The following is a 16,531-nucleotide window of genomic DNA, read 5'->3' as shown; positions in this document are numbered from 1 at the left end:
AAGTAGTAAAGAGTTTGTTTATAAGAAACAGAAAGTCATTGGAGCACCCACAGATAACGGGAAATGGATTAGAAAGACCCAGAGATAATTCGCTGAGGCCTCTCAAAGATCTGAAATGAACAAAGAAGTTGTTCCAACTGAATATGTGATTTGAACAAAGAGCATCCCTTCCTTGGACATTTCATTTATACATATGCAATACACATAATGTATTCCGCACATGGAGTCAGGATACAATATGCATATAAAGCAAATATCCCCACATATTATCTTGGGCACTGTATTTAACACAATCATTATGATGATAATAAAATCTAACATTAATTATTTAATCTGTCAGGTGTTGTGGTAAGAACTTTACATACATAATTTTACTTAAAACTCATGACAACCCTATGAGACATAGAAAAAAATTGATTGGCTTTCCCAAGATAAGAGGGCTAGAAAATGGCAGAGTTCAAACTTAAAGCAAGTTTCTGACCTCAAACCCCACATCCTTAACTATGCAACAATACTGCCTCCATAGGGAATTAATGGCAGTGTCCAAACCATAAGATTGCTGTGATGATTAAATGAGATAATATATGTGATATGTTTAGCACATTGTCTGACATCGAACACACATCCTATTAATGTTAGTATTTTAGTACACAGAATATTTACCAAAAATTTCCACAGTAAACACCATTAATATTTCTCAATATCAAACATCAATATTTAGAATTGTAATAAAATAATGTTTTATTTAAACATTATTTTTAATAACACATGTCTAAACTCCTTTTGTATGCTACCATCTACAACTATGTGTGACTTTTGTTATTGAGTCTCTATAGAACGACTGATGAGAGACAGCGACTGTAGACTGTTATGCCTCCTGTCCAGTAGGCAACAAAAATGGAAATATCTGTACTTGGCATATACTCCTGTCATATTTTAAGGAGCCACGTACATAAACAGGAGTGTGTGTAGCTTGAGCACTAAATGATCCATGAACTATATATGTACATGTCAATTTTATTTTACAATTGCAGAGTTTGCATTCTTTTGCTTTGACCCAAAGATACATTTTGAGAGAGACGACAGTTCTGAAAACTTCTTTGCATTCTATCAGTTTTAACAAAAGTGGTCAAATTGACCACTTGTTATTTTTTTTTCAGCTTTCATATATCTATAAGCCAATCCAGATTAGATCATTTAATAAATACTTATTTGTTTAATCATGGCTTCTATATTAGAGTAGCCATCTCTCTCTGATTTTCTGAACATTCCAGATTTGAAATTTTGTCCCAGCGCTAGGCTGTAATTCCAAGTTGGGTTGGAAGTATTGGCCCCGGTAGAGGTGCGGCGTGCAGCTCTGTGGTGCTGAGAGCTGCGATCTGCGATGGGACTCAGGCTGGTGCAGTCTGCTTTACACAACTGGATCTGCACTTGCTTTAAATAATCATCAAATGTTCCCTTTTTGTTGTAATTTTGCAAATACTTTACTAAATGTTCTGTCACTCTTAAGGGAATTCTGAATTTCATGGTTGAGTTGGGGAGGTGGATGATGTCTTTGGTTTATGTATTTTGACATTTAGTCAAAGCAGATCCGTCTTTTCATCAAAAAATTAATTTTAATATTATTCTTCCATTTTATGTAATTAGATAATCTATAACTAGGTATTACCCAGGAACCTGCCCGTCATTCTCTCTGTTCTTCTATTGGGAAGTATTTTAATTCTAGGAACATCAGGCAGAGCATTTGTGTTGACACAATAGAATCCACCTCCACCCTTTTTGAACCCAAATGGAATAAGCCAAAATGAAAAATGTAGGATTCTTGGAAGAAAGCATCAGATAACCAAACGCTATGAGCAAAAAATTAATTTATTATATATCTTCTCTAATAATTCATAATAGCTTCTTGAATTTTAAATGTCTTTTTGCTATTTCCAATTTTTAAAAATCATAATTTTAAAACATAAGTACTATTTTATATACATTGTGATTTCTTTTTTTTTTTTTTACTTCTAAATATGAACGACATGGTCTCCAAGTATCCGCTTGGAAGGAAAGGAGATGGGATTCACCGTTTTGCTCTAACATGGTAGAATTTAAAATTTCACTTCATATCCCCCGAATTTTGACTATATGAAAAATAGCCAAATGTCATCACTGCCTTGTATAGTTCTTTTACATGTATATATGTATAATATAAACAGAATACATCTGATTAGTACATTTCAACATTTCACCAATGTGACCTTTTATCTCCTTTTTATACAAAATAACAAAATATACAGAGAAGAAAGGAGACATCTGTTCATCGTACAAGAAAGAAAGTAAATAAAAGTTCATGTATGGCTTTGCAAAGGTAGATTATGATGTGACTTTCACACTTTATTTATTTAAAAGCATCTTGAGAGAACGTGTTAGTGTGCTTACGAGGGCGGCCATGGTGGTTGAATGTCGCGTCGACAGCCCGACACTGGGATCCCCAGTGGTCTTTCCTGTGGCTGCCTCGGCAGCTTTCAGGAGGCAAATGTAGTTTATGACCACTTCATCGATCTTCACTACAATTTCCTGCCGCTGTGTTTCGGAGCTCACGACTTTCACTAATCGCATGCAAGCTTCTGTTAGGCAACAGAGCACTTGAAAGCTGGAAGTCATAGCTAGGAGCATCTCCTCTGGGCTTTTCTCGGCCATCGCCATTTTCCTACAGGCACTTCCTAACTGTCTGGACTCAATGGACAACAGTTGCTTGTACTGAGAAAGTGTAAGGTCATATGCTTCAGGGCGGGACTCCTCTCTCTTCCCCTTGGTTGCCCTGACAAGGCAGAGCAGCTCATTGGCATCATTTTGGGCTGCGAGGAACCCATCGGGCATTGCATATGTGCTCTGCTTTAGGGCACTTATTCTTGCAATCCGGGCATCAAAAGCCAGGTTGCTGAAGTCCATGTCATCCGAGCCACTCAGGTCTTCTGCCCAGACCTTCAGCACTGGACACCTGGACAGCTCCCCTTTTTGCTTCTGAATCCCAACAGCCAGGGAGGGGCTGCTTGGTTCTGGCATGGCTTTAGTCATCTGTAGTGGAAAGAGGCAAGAGACCCGGTGGGTGGGTTCTCCCTCCTCTTCATCCTCATCCTCATCTTCCTCCTGCCCTCCGTTTAGGAAGCAGTAGCTGAAAGGTCCCCGGCATCTCCAATTGCTGCCCTCCAGCTTCCTCAAAGGTAATGTCTTATACAGCTTTGAGTCTTTGTGAGCCACCGGGGACCCCTTGTGGACCTTCCCGTCAGAGCTAAAGTGCATCGAGCTTTGGGAAAAACTTTTGGTGAGCTTCTTTCCCAGGGGGAGTTCTGCTCGCCTTTCTGAAGTGGCCTCCTGTGCTTCTGTGATACCTGGACACTTTACGCTGACTGTACCCTTGGTTCTCTCTCGGAAGGTTTCCAATCCTACACATCCTGAGAGGATACTGCTGCTACGTCTCAGAGCCCTCTGGCTGGGGGGTGTCTCACGGCTCTCCCCTCTCACATCCAGCGGCTGCCAGCTCACAGCCTCTCCGTAGGCCCGGTATGCTTGGGAGAAATCATTGGGGTCTTGATTTGGAATTGGCACCTTTGATTCCGAGTGAATGTTTGATGGTAGCAGGATGGGATCAGCTTCAGGATATTGAGACCACACTGAAGGCATGCCTCCTCGTCTCTCCTTCCCAGACTCTGTCAAAGCTACACTAGGGGTAGTAGAAAAAAACAGAGAGAATCATTAAACATCTTATGGTGGTCAATTCATTACATCTCTCTGTGATGATTGCTATTTCCCAAGGATGCATTCTAGAAGGGCTGCCATTTGTCAGGGTCACCCCGCTTTCCAAAGACTGCCTTCTGAGATCACATTAAAAAAATACTGCAGCCGAAACCGGTTTGGCTCAGTGGATAGAGCGTCGGCCTGCGGGCTGAAAGGTCCCGGGTTCGATTCCGGTCAAGGGCATGTACCTTGGTTGCGGGCACATCCCCGGTGGGGGGTGCGCAGGAGGCAGCTGATCGATGTTTCTCTCTCATCGATGTTTCTAACTCTCTATCCCTCTCCCTTCCTCTCTGTGAAGTATCAATAAAATATATTAAAAAAAAATACTGCAGTCTGTTATTTCTTAGACTACTGATTCATTTGGAATTGTCTAGAAATCCCCAGTGTTTCCAGGGAGACAATGGGATTACTTTAATTGTTTTGCTCCCATTTACCTGTCAAAGTTTAGACACATAATTAGAAAACACACATTCTAGGTATAAACTATTCAAACATGCTTATGACACTGAAGTTTCATTTCAAGGGAGTTAGGTTAATCCTGGCATCTGTTCATTTTTTATAAAGAAGTGGCCTAATTTACTGAATGCAAATTATATCAGCTCGCCTTTGAAAGAGGATCCCATGAAATTCTCTTGGTACAGGTTTTGAAGTGGAGACACTGGGCAAATTACGTGAAGAAAATCTCCATTTCACAGAATTTTTGTGAGAAGAAGGAAGTTGGGGAGAGCATGCTTTAATTAGTTTAGAGATAAAGATAACAGTTCGGTGATGAATTATGTAAATTCATGGGCGGGTTTCCCATGGCAGGTGAAGCCAGTGGTGGGTTTTTAAAAAATTGATTTTAGCCCTAGCTAGTTTGGCTTAGTGGATACAGCATTGGCCTGCGGACTGAAGGGTCCTGGGTTCGAGTCCAGTCAAGGGCACATGCCCGGGTTGCGGGCTCGATCCCCAGTAGGGGGCGTGCAGGAGGCAGCCAATCCATGATTCTCTCCCATCACTGATGTTTCTCTCTCTCTCCCTCTCCCTTCCTCTCTGAAATCAATAAAAATATATTTTTAAAAATTGATTTTAGGTTTGAGACAGGGAAAGAGAGAGAGAGAGAAAGAGAGAGAGAGAGAGAGAGAGAGAGAGAGAGAGAGATCAATTTGCTGTCCCACTTAGTTATGCATTCATTGGTTGATTCTTGTATGTGCCCTGACTGAGGATTGAACCCACGACCTTGGTGTATGGGGACAGTGCTCTAACCAACTGAGCCAGCAGGCTAGGGCCTTTTTTTTTTTTTTTTTTAAACTGAGTAGTGGGTTTTGAGAAAGTAGATAATCTTAAAAGAGCAGGAATAGACATTAACCAATATAAGATCTCATTAACACGTCAGAATATTCCTCTAGGAGTCTTACAGAGTCAAGAGGAATCTATAACTATTGCTGAAAGGTGAACGATCTCCCCCAGTCCCTCCAATATCCCTGACCCCTCCTGCTCTATGATCCTTCCTTGCCTCTCAAAAATGCAATGGCAAAATCAGAAATCCAACATCTTAAAAAGGAAATCAAACCGTTCTGTGACTCTAAGCAATATTATCTTGTAATCAAAAGTCACCCTGGGCACTGCTGAAAGTCTACATTGATAATTTAGAAACAAATATTGCTCCCTCGGATTCTAAAAGCAAGAACAGATTAAGATTCTAAAGAGCAGTGCCATTTCCACCATTGATTCTTAGGGAGAGTGGGAGACAGGGAAAGATAGAGAGAAACATCGATGTGAGAGAAACACATCGATTGGTTGCCTCCTGCACGAGCCCCGACCAGGGCCCGGGCCGGGGAGGAGCCTGCAACCAAGGTAACTGCCCTCGAGCAGAATCGAACCCGGGACCCTTTGGTCTGCAGGCCGACGCTCTATCCACTGAGCCACACCGGCTAGGGCCAGATTTCATGTTTCTAGGTTTGTTGTGAGTTTGGTTTACACGCTCCTGGTGTATCAGGCAAAGCGCTAAATCCCTCATTTCTGTACCTGTGGTTTCCTTAATCTTGGGGAGTCGATGACATCCATCTCTCAAAGTCCCAAACAGGGGTTCAGCATTAATGGCTGTGTGCAGGGCAGGCACTGTCATCCGGGGACACACCCCTTCCGTCTGAGGGTGTGATTCCTTAAAGGGGGCCCCGTGGCTGGAAAGCCCAGTGGCTCTCTCCTCGGAAGGAACGTAAGGCCCGCCTTTGCCCGCGGTCTCAGGAAGCAGGTGCTTCCCCACGGAGGCGCAGAGCGGGGACTCCACGGGGGTGGCGCAGGCGCTGCCGCTGCTGCCCGTGCCACAGCCCGCGTCCACCGAAGACCCCTGCGAGCTCTGGAGAGAAAAATGGCCCTCGCTTTGCAGCGATGACATCCGCTTGGCCAAGTGGTAGTCACAGAGGTGGGCCACGCTCTCTTCTGCGCCGGCAAGCTGGGAAGGACGGTCACAGGGAGGCGGGGCGGCGTCCTCGGGGTTGTCTAAGTCTTTGGCTGAAGAGACACAGGTCACGTCCGTTAAGAAGTGGTCCCGCTGGCCGAGTCCTGAAACCTCAGCAGCTTCCCCACGGGGAGCCCCTTCATCCTTCCCTTCGGCCTCCCTTGTCCCCAGGCCAGGAGCTCGTGGGAAGATCCCCGTGGCTGCTTCCAACGCGCCTTTGTCAGCCGCCCCGCCCTCGGCGGCCACATACCATCGCTGGCTGTCCTTGCGGAAGGCAGTTCTCTCCAGGTTAAAGGGGCCCAGGCGCTGACCGTCCCTGGCAGACATGGTACCAAATTTACCTTTGGCGTCCTCCTCGGCCTCGGCCTTGGGCCCCTGCTGCTTCTTCCCTGGCGCCGGCCCGTTCGCCCCATTCGCAGGCGCTTTGCCCTCCCCGTCGGCCGCCTTGCTTTTCCTCTTGCTGGTGCAGGAATACGCCACGGAGCCCAGGTGCAGTTTGCTGAAATAGTCCGTGACGGACTTGGTCTCCATCGTCTCGGGCTCCATCTCCATGTGATCTGAGTGCAGTATCTGCTTGGAAGGCACGACTTTGGACGGCAGGTCCGTCCCGGGCCGGGCGGCCAGGGCGTGGGGGGTCTTGGGGGGCAGGGCCCCCCCGGCAGGGGCCTTGGAGGTGGAGGTGGAGAACTCGGTCTGCTCCTCGGCGAGGGGGTGGTAGCCTTCGGGCGTGGCCAGGAACATGCGGGACAGCGTCTCGGACTGCTTCTGCGCCGTGGCCAGCTCAGAGCTCTCTGTCATTTCGGAAGAGTTAGTTTCATTGCCCGAGTCTGAGGAAGACTCGGGGCTATAAGCCCTCAAGATGGCTACACCTGCATGCCGTGAGAAACAAGAGGCGATTAATGGATGCGGGCAGAGGCACCGGGAGCCGCGTGCGAGAATGGGAGCATTGTGACTCAGAACCGAACCGAACCAAACCAAGCGAGTGTGTCCCTTGTCGGGGAGGACTCTGAGTTTATTGCACGGATGTTCCAGAAATGGGGGGGCAAGCGGGCCACGTGTATTTATTGATTTATTTATTTATTTATTTATTTTAAAAAAGGAACAAAAGAAACCACATACACAAAACAAGCCACGATGGGAGTGCCCGCACATGTATGAAATGGGACATGCGTGAGAATGGAGAACAGCACACACGGGGCTCCGAGGGCAAATGGCTCGATGGGATGAGTGATGAGGTGCTTATCAGTGAATGAATGTAACGATCGTGAAAGAACCTGAATTGTTACTGGTCTGCTGTTCTTCCGACACGGACAGAGCTCCCAGAGCTCCCAGCGGGGAAGCGGCCGGCTTATCCAGTCCCTTGTCGCACGTCCCCTCGGCGCTGGTGGGCACCGCGTCGATGAGGGACACGGGGATCTCGTCGTTTTGCAGGCCGCCGCCTGGCCCCTTGTTGTCCAGGAAGGAGGCTGCCTGGCTCTGAGAATCCTCTTCGTCTGAACTGTCTCGAAAGCCGGGCGGGGGGGCGGCGATGGCCATGTTCAAGGACCGCAGCAGGAAGTCGTCCTCGTTGTCATCCCCTTCTGGAGGCGGCAGGGACGTGAGGTCAATGATGTCGTCGCTTGAGCCAGACAGGTTGAGGATGGCCGGCTGGTTCATCTCTCCCACCATGAGGTCCTCCTCACAGCTCACCTCGTCCTCGTCCTCCGCATCGTCGGTGTTCTCCGCGTAGCAAATGTCATGGAGAAGGGGCTCCTCGATGCCCGGGCTGGCCTCGAAGCTCTTCACGTCGCCTATGTTCGCGTACACGGAGTTTTCCACAAACTGGATGTTCTCCGCGTCGGGGGTGAGGTCCAGGGTCTTCATGTCGTTGGCACTTCTCACGTAGAGATTCGTCTGCTTCTCCAGCAGCTCCGGACTCTCGTCCAAGAGTCTGTCGTAGCTGAGAGCTGGGGGGCCGATACCATCGTCCATGGCGAGATCTCCAAAAATGAAGGACACTTTCGCTCCTCTCGGAGACTCCTGTGCTTTCTTTAGAGTTTCTGGTCCTGAGAAGGTCAACAGGGACCGTGGAGCGAGGCTTCTGTAGTCGGCCTCGCACGGAGCGTCTCCTGGCGGCGCCAGCTGCGGGTTGAGTTCATCGGGATTATAGGTGTTGGCTATGTAGACGTGCCTGTGATCTTTTGGACACGAGGTGCCATCTGTAACCTCCACCGTCTTCTGTTTGGAATCTATATATGTTATCTGGGCTTCCTGTTCCCCTTCGCCAATAAAGGTGGTCATTTGGGGTATACAGTTCCAATCAGGGCCAAGGATGTTAAGCTTTCCTTTATTTTCAGTTCCTAAGGAGAAAGAATCATGCAAAGACACATTACAGTGCTGCCTGGTTTCCGGGGGCCTCGTCTCTCTCTCTCTCTCTCTTTTTTTTTAAAAATATATTTTATTGATATTTTACAGAGAGGAAGGGAGAGGGATAGAGAGCTAGAAACATCGATGAGAGAGAAACATCGATCAGCTGCCTCCTGCACACCTCCCACTGGGGATGTGCCCACAACCAAGGTACATGCCCTTGACCGGAATCGAACCCGGGACCCTTCAGTCCGCAGGCCGACGTTCTATCCACTGAGCCAAACTGGTTTCGGCTCTCTCTTTTTTAAAATATATTTTTATTGATTTCAGCAAGGAAGGGAGAGGGAGAGAGAGGTATAAACGTCAATGATGGGAGAGAATCATTGATTAGCTGTCTCCTGCACATTCCCGACTGGGGATCAAGTCTGCAACCCAGGCATGTGCCCTGACCGGGAATCGAACCTCCTGGTTCATAGGTCGATGCTCAACCGCTGAGCCATGCCGGCTGGGCTGTTTCTTAATTTAATGGCTTGTAACATCACTTTTATAAAAACAGGGTTACTGAGCTTTCCAAATATGGCAGTGGTCGATTTAGGCCTCGGGTGTAAGGATTTCTTGGTTAGGAGAATTGACCGTAACAGAATTGGTATTGCATAAATTTTCATTGCTATTTGATAAAATATAATACCATCTGAGAGTAGGGAACTATAGCTTAATTCCATCTGACTCTTAGTTCTATTATTAAAAGACCTCATGTCCATCTGTGAAGGTGAATATAAAACATGCCTTTTCAAATCCTTACAGGTGGCAGTCCAATAGGCTGTTATTCCAGAAAATGAATTGCCCTTTACTTTGTAAAGCGAGATCTAACGTTACCCACTTTGTAGAGGAAGATGTGGGCCTTTTTCCTCATTGAGTTAAGAGAAAGTCAAGGATCCACATACTTCTGCCATGTATCTTAGAAGATATTGTAATGATCATGCAATAATAAAATATATCAATAAAATATAATGTAATAATAAATATTGGAATGATAACACGAAAACCTCTCTCTTCAGCTCTTTTATATCCTAGTGGATGTTTACATATCCATATGAATGTCAGTACCCATGCCTGTACGCACATGCGCATATGGTGCAGAAGGTGGAGCACGCAGAGGTAATGTACTTCTCTCTGCTATTTCCAAGCATAGTTAATTCTTTGGCTAATTTCAATCTTTATTTGTGTCATGAGAACTTTCTGAAGACTTGTTTGATGGCCTGCGTGAATTAAAACAGCAAAATCCTAATTTAAAAATTATTGTTTTGTTTGCCCTTCAAGCGTCTTTCTTTCTTTTTTTTTTAATGTTTTTATTGATTTCAGAGAGGAAGGGAAAGAGAGAGAGAGAGAGAAAAAAACACATCAATGATGAGAGAGAATTGTTGATTGGCTGCCTCCTGCAAACCCCACACTGGGGATCAAGCCCACAACCCAGGCATGTGCCCTGACCGGGAATCGAACGGTGACCTCCTGGTTCATAGGTTGACACTCAACCATTGAGCCACACCAGCTGGGATTCAAGGGTCTTTCCATAGGGATTTTGCGTGGAGATTTTGTTCCTGATAGTTAACAAGATGGGCCAGTGTGTCACTATCAATACTGCTTTGTGGATTCCAGAGGTAACATTTTGAGGAAATGTTTGGGCCACCTTTTTTCCCATCTGTTCCCTCAAATTGCCCCCTTGCCCAAGTTTGAGTACTACTGACATCAGAGATACAAGACATGGGGAGAAATCACTTTCACTGAAGAGGGTTTTGCTCCCCCAAAACTATACAGTGGACTCAATGCTGAACAATGTTCCAAGTCATTTTACTAAATATATATTATTTTTTATGAATAGCAAGCAAAATATATCACTTTGAAGACACTGAGTTACACACCAGCCATATTTGCATGTTTTATAATAAGTACACCTATGGGGGTTCAGCATTGTTTCATGAATGACAACCTACATTATGACTGGCTATGTGTGTATATGCATGCGCGCACACACACATGCACATGTGTGTCAGGGGTATGGATTATCAGGCAGAGCTAAAGTGGTTCAGCAATGTTGTGATGGCTTTAAACCAGAGTCCAGCAAACTTTTTCTGTAAGGGGAAGGCCAAATTGTAAATACTTTAGGTTTTGCAGGTCAACTGCTCAGCTGAGCAACTACTCAACCCTGTTTTAACATGAAAGCAGCCAGGGATCATTCATAAACAAATGGATGTAGTGGGCTGAATGGTGGCCCCAAAAGATATGTCCATTCTGTGAATGTGACCTTAGTTGGAAAAAGAGTCTTTGTAGATGTAATTAAGTTAAGGATCGCGAGATGAGATCATCCTCAACTATTGTAAAGGGCACTAAATCCAATGGCAAGTGTCCTCATAAGAGGAAAGCAGAGGGAGATTTGGACCACAGAGAGACGAGGGGAGGGCCATGTGAAGACAAAGGCAGATATTGGAGCTACACAGCCACAAGGAATGCCAACACCCATGAGAAGTGGGGAGAGGCGAGAAAAGTTTCTCCCCTAGAGCCTTTGGAGGGAGCGTGGCCCTGCCAACAGCTGGATTTTGAACATCTAGCTGCCAAAACTGTGAGAGAATAAGTTTCTCTGATGTTACACCCTCAAGTTTGACCTACTTTGTTACAGAGCCCTAAGAAACGAATACAATGTGCATGGCTGAGTTCCAAGAAAACTTTATTTATAAGAACAAGATTTGGCACATGGGCCATAGTTTGCCAACTCCTGAATTAAACCAACAAGAAAACTGAACAAGTCAGCAGGCTAAAAGCAAGGTAAGAGATACTTGCTCAGACCCTTTGAAGACCCAGAGATGCAGAAATATGTGGGTTTGGGGATTTTGAAAGTATTTGAAGGTTAATTTTCAACACAGAGAAGAAGAAATGGGGGCTCAGTGATTCTTGTTAGAAATCTTGACTAAGGTCTGTGATCAATTTGAGACGAGAAGAAAATACGCATTCAATCTTGACTTCCTTCCAGAAAAGTGGACGGATTTGGCTTCTGGAATAATTTTGGAGACACGAAAGATGTGGGTTGGGAATTAGGATCTATATTGTGGTCCAGTCTCTCACAGAGTGGAGGAGACAATGGACTAGGGGTGAGCTGGCCCAAATGGACTTCGCTCTCTACGTTTCCTGAGTGTCAGGAGGTCTTTTGGGAGTTTCTGCAGAGAAGAGAGGACTTTCTACCATCAGAGGAGGCTAAGCCTGAAGCTGCTGCGCAGCTGGGGTCAACCAGTTGCTTCTTGGAGCATCGCCCTGCCAACACCTGGATTTTGAACCTCTAGCTTCCAAAACTGTGAGAGAATAAGTTTCTCTGATGTTACGTCTCCAAGTTTGACCTACTTTGTTACAGAGCCCTAGGAAACTAATACAATGTGCATACCTAAGTTCCAATAAAACTTTATTTACAATAACAAGATGTGGCACATGGGCCATAGTTTGCCAACTCCTGAATTAAACCAATAAGAAAACTGAATAGGTCAGCAGGCTAAAAGCAAGGCAATTGGAGTATGCCATCTTCTCTCCCTTGTCCTCCCTTCTTATACACACACACTCGTGCGCATGCTCTCTGTCTCTCAATTTCTCTCTCTCTCTCTGAGAGTGGAGAGAGATACTTGCAACATGTGCCCTCACCCTCATTCTCACTGTAGAACTGGGAGAAATTGCTGAAATTCCACTCTTTCCCCGTGGTGATAATACTTTCTGGAACTAAGTTTTTGCCTCTTGAAATTTCATTAAACATTACATTGTGAGTCACTAGAAAGTGGGTGGAACCCAGGCCCTTCCTACTGTAACCAGTCTTAGAGCGGTCTGTCCGCTCTTCTTCATGCACCTGCAAAAGGTTATATTTTCAAGATAAACTTTAAGATTTGAAAATACAAAGCCAAAAACTGGTTTTCAAATGTTAAAGGATCGTGTTAAGTTGCTGAACTGCTCTTTGGAATTTCAAAGGTCGGCGTTAAATGGCTCTAAGTCTCCTAGTCAGTGAAACACATGGTCATAAAAATGTTCCCCACCAAACCCAACAGTACTCACCACCTCCGTTTCCTTCCCGCCCTATTTATTTCTAATCATCTGGGTCCCTCAGGGTCTCTCCTTGTCTTATGTCTGTCTTCCATTCCTTTCTGTGTTTCTGTCACTTTCATTATGAATTGTTTCCATTTCTGTTTTCCCCCCCCCCACTGCCAATTATTAGTAGGGGCACAGAGCATCGTTTTAGGGATGGTACATAAGTTTCTAGTTCTTACCTTGAAAGCTAGGTTTTAAATCCCAATTGTACAAATGAAAGAAAACCCCAAATTATCACATGATCTCACTCATATGTGGAATCCAATGAACAAAAGAAACTGATGAACAAAATAGATCCAGAGACATGGAAGTGTGGAACAGGCTGTCGGATCTCAGAGGGAAGGTGGGGGAGGGTGGGTGGGTGGTAAGAGATCAACCAAAGACCTTGTATGCATATATGCATGGCCCATGGACACAGTAGATAGGGTGGTGAAGGCCTGGGGTGGGGGGTGGGGGAGAATATAAGGGGTTAATAGGGAGAAAGGGGACAGATGTAATACTTTCAACAATAAAGATTAAAAATAAATAAATAAAAATTAAAAAACAAACAAACCCACAGGCATTTCAAGGTGGGGCTGGATTAAATCTAGTCTCAAGTCCAAGTTGCTCTGGGCATGCCTTGTCCATTTCTTTCTTTCCCCCTGGTTCCCCTTTATCCTGTGACTGGCATTGCTGCCATCTAACCAGCCATCATCATATACTGCCTGCGAGTCTGTCTCTGTGTGTGTGTTTACATATCACAGTACATTTCTGGAGTAATCATTTATGGTTCCTGCTGTGTAAAAGCAAGAGAATTTTCCTCCTCTACTTCCTCCTTGCCCTCAGAAACACTGAAGATGGAATTTGTTCTTAAGAATTTCCCTTTCTTCCACAGAAGCCCTATTACGGAACCCAATCAGACTATTACGAAATGCAATTAGCCATTGTTCATGGGTCAGGAGATTTGGCTCGAATAGTTGTGTCTGTCCATCAGCCACATTTACTGAGCGTCCCCTGGAGACTGAGGAAATGTCAAACACTGAAGCAAACAGTTTCAAAGCAAACGAAAACCACCCACCCTCGGAGAAACTGCCAATTTCATGTTTGCAGCCCTCCTTGTCCTCACTTCGGGTTTATTTCGCCCTGTCAAGTGGCGGGATTCAAGTATTTGATATGCTTGTGATCTCGAAGCTCCCAATACAGAGCTAAAGCCCCAAATCCAAGTCCTGGGCGATACCCAAGTCATCCTATTGGGAGAGTTTCTAGATCCTGGAGGTAAATCGGATGCCTGAGGAGGGTCCCAGGCGTCTGCGCCTAGAGCACCTCAAGGAGAGGCTCCCCCTTCCTATGGGGCATCTTATTGTTAGTTCTCTGCATGTTGACTCCTAGGAGAGGGAGACATTAAAACCCCGCCATAAAGACTGATGCTCACTCCCATCACAGTAATCAAATCCCTGCTTTTGTAGCATATACCCCCGCATTTCCGAGTGACATGTAAAATGTGATGCTGAAATCAACATGTCAGAGAAAATAATTAGGCCATATAGATAGACTTGAAGGCTCTTGTGTTAAATTTGGACATTAGATTTTTATGCATATGATTTTAACTTTCCCAGAAAAATCCTGCCCAGCCACTGTGGCTCAGTGGTTGAGTGTCGACCCAGGAATCAAGAGGTCACTGGTTCGATTCCCGGTCAAGGCACATGCCCGGGTTGCGGGCTTGATCCCCATTGGGGATGTGTGCAGGAGGCACCTGATCGATGATGTTCTTCTCTCATTGATGTTTCTATCTCTCTATCCCTCTCCCTTCCTCTCTTTTTATTTTAAAAATCAATAAAAACATATATCCTCTATAATAAAAGGGTAATGCGCAAATCGACCGAAGGGTGGAATGACCGGTCACTATGATGCGCACTGACCACCAGGAGGCAGACGCTCAACACAGGAGCTGCCCCCTGGTGGTCAGTGTGCTCCCACAGGGGGAGTGCCACTCAGCCAGAAGCCTGGCTGATGGCTGGTGAGCGCAGCGGCGGTGGTGGGAGCCTCTCCCACTTCCGCAGCAGCGCTAAGGCTATCCAGCTGCCGGCTTAGGCCCACTCCCCATCAGTTGGACATCCCCCAAGGGTTCCAGGACTGTAAATGGGCACAGGCGGGACTGAGGGACAGCCTCCCTCCTCCAGTGCACGAATGTCGTGCACCGGGCCTCTAGTATATGTATATATATAAAAGAAAGATCCTTATTGTTTTGGTCAAGTGGATGGGAAGGGGAGTCACTGGTTTGTGAGTTTAGGGAGAGAATACCTGTTTCCTGGGTCCCGGTGTTTTTCTTGTTGGCCATGTTAAAGATGGACCTCCTGGAATCCACAAGTAGCCGGTAGTATCCAGCTGTTAAGCAGGCCAAGTTCATGGCGTCTGATGACTCCATCAGCAGTGTGATGGGCTACACAAAAGAGAACGACTTGGTTAAAGCCATCTCTCCTGGCTATCTTCCCTCAGGTGACAACGACCGCATTTGTGCATAGGAAATGTAAACAATAAAAGTTATTGAGCAACCATTTCATCGGAGAAACAGAAATGTGGGGAAAAGGTCAGGCGTAACAAAGAGAGCCTTACTGAGAAACAAGTAGGTGGCATCATTTTGAAACCTAGACATTTTGAATCTTTTCCAAGTCCAAAAAGAAAATAACATTGGTTTTGTTCCCAAACAGTCAACATTTAAAAAAAGTGATAGTTAAAGAGTTTGTTAGCAGATCTGAACTCACAATCTGAAAAATCATAGGAAGTTAAGTTTGGGTTCATGATGAAAATTAGTGTTGAAGAGAAGTAAAAATAAAGTGGAAATTACTGCTAACACTGACCAAAAAGTGTCAAAGAGATCCAGAAAGAGGCTGCTTCTAAAAGAAACTGTCAATTAATAGGAAGTCAAAGGAGAGATGAGAATTGAGAAAAGGCCTTGCTAAAAAATAAAACTTTCTGGAACCAATGAGGTTATTATTTCCTGGTACATGGATCTTGGGAATATAGGGACGGAAGTGTTCAATTAAGCAACTATTCTCATTGAGTTAGGAAGGGTAGAGGGGCTGGCATGCTCTTGTTGACAGACAAAGCAAGAGGGAAATAAGGGAACAACAAAAAAGCAGACACCCAGGGAGACACAGAAATAGTGAGATGATAGGCCTCTTGCTTTTGCTCTCAGCTGTAGGACACTGGCCAGGTTTGATGACCCCACTGGTAGAATCTAACTTCCCAACCAAAGCTGCTCTACTACTTACTGAACTGCCTTTTCCTCCCATTTTAATTGAGGTCTCCCCTCAAGCCACCCCACAATTATTTACACAGGCAGGAAAGCATGAATAGGGTCTTGCCACCCACTTCTGTTTGGGACAGATTATCCCTAGTTAGCAGGTCTGTGATGAATGCATCCAATTCATCCTTTTTCCATGATGGGCTATTGTTTTCAGCATCTTTGATCATAGACCAGGCAGACATTCCAAGTCTACTCTTGTACACTGAAGTCAAAGAGAGTCCCTGGGTTTAGCCCATGAAATCCCATGGGCCATGGCCAACATGGTGGAGCTCCACCTTCTCAAGGTCATCTCTTCCTGCTGCAGAGCACTGATGCTGTCCAATCTGCTGTGTAGAAACCCTTTCCCATATTCTCAGTTCCTCTTAATCCGCTCTGCCCATGCCACCGTGGTGGGAGTGGGTCCCCCCTGCCTGTTCTCAGAGCACTTCCGGTTGACAGTGTTTGCTTTGTGGAGTCACTGCCTCTCTTCCGGTCAGTGCCTCTTCTCCATACAAACACTGGATACATCAACAATGCCCCAATCCAATGACTCATCTATTACTGGGACAAGAAGGTGG

At 45.5% G+C, this 16,531-nt stretch overlaps 1 protein-coding gene across 4 annotated transcripts in view; it reads right to left on the bottom strand.

Moving 5' to 3' along the window:
* Positions 1 to 1,851: 1,851 nt before the first annotated feature.
* FRMPD4 (FERM and PDZ domain containing 4) overlaps positions 1,852 to 16,531 on the bottom strand; it is a 529,962-nt gene continuing 515,282 nt past the window's right edge. For 2 of the 4 annotated variants that reach the window (XM_080652462.1, XM_080652461.1), the window contains exons 14-17: positions 14,969 to 15,107; positions 7,501 to 8,565; positions 5,794 to 7,095; positions 1,852 to 3,712 (exon numbers count right to left, since the gene is read on the bottom strand). In XM_080652462.1, the coding sequence (XP_080508588.1) occupies positions 3,708 to 3,712; positions 5,794 to 7,095; positions 7,501 to 8,565; positions 14,969 to 15,107 (2,511 nt within the window). In that variant the 3' untranslated portion in view covers positions 1,852 to 3,707. The remainder of the gene's footprint in view (positions 3,713 to 5,793; positions 7,096 to 7,500; positions 8,566 to 14,968; positions 15,108 to 16,531) is intronic. The other 2 variants (XM_080652460.1, XM_080652459.1) reach the window with 1 other exon arrangement.

This window comes from Plecotus auritus (assembly GCF_963455305.1).
Source record: "Plecotus auritus genome assembly, chromosome: X".
Classification (NCBI taxonomy): Eukaryota; Metazoa; Chordata; class Mammalia; order Chiroptera; family Vespertilionidae; genus Plecotus; species Plecotus auritus.
Note: the sequence above shows the minus strand (reverse complement) of the source record. Positions and strands in the feature narration are given on the sequence as shown.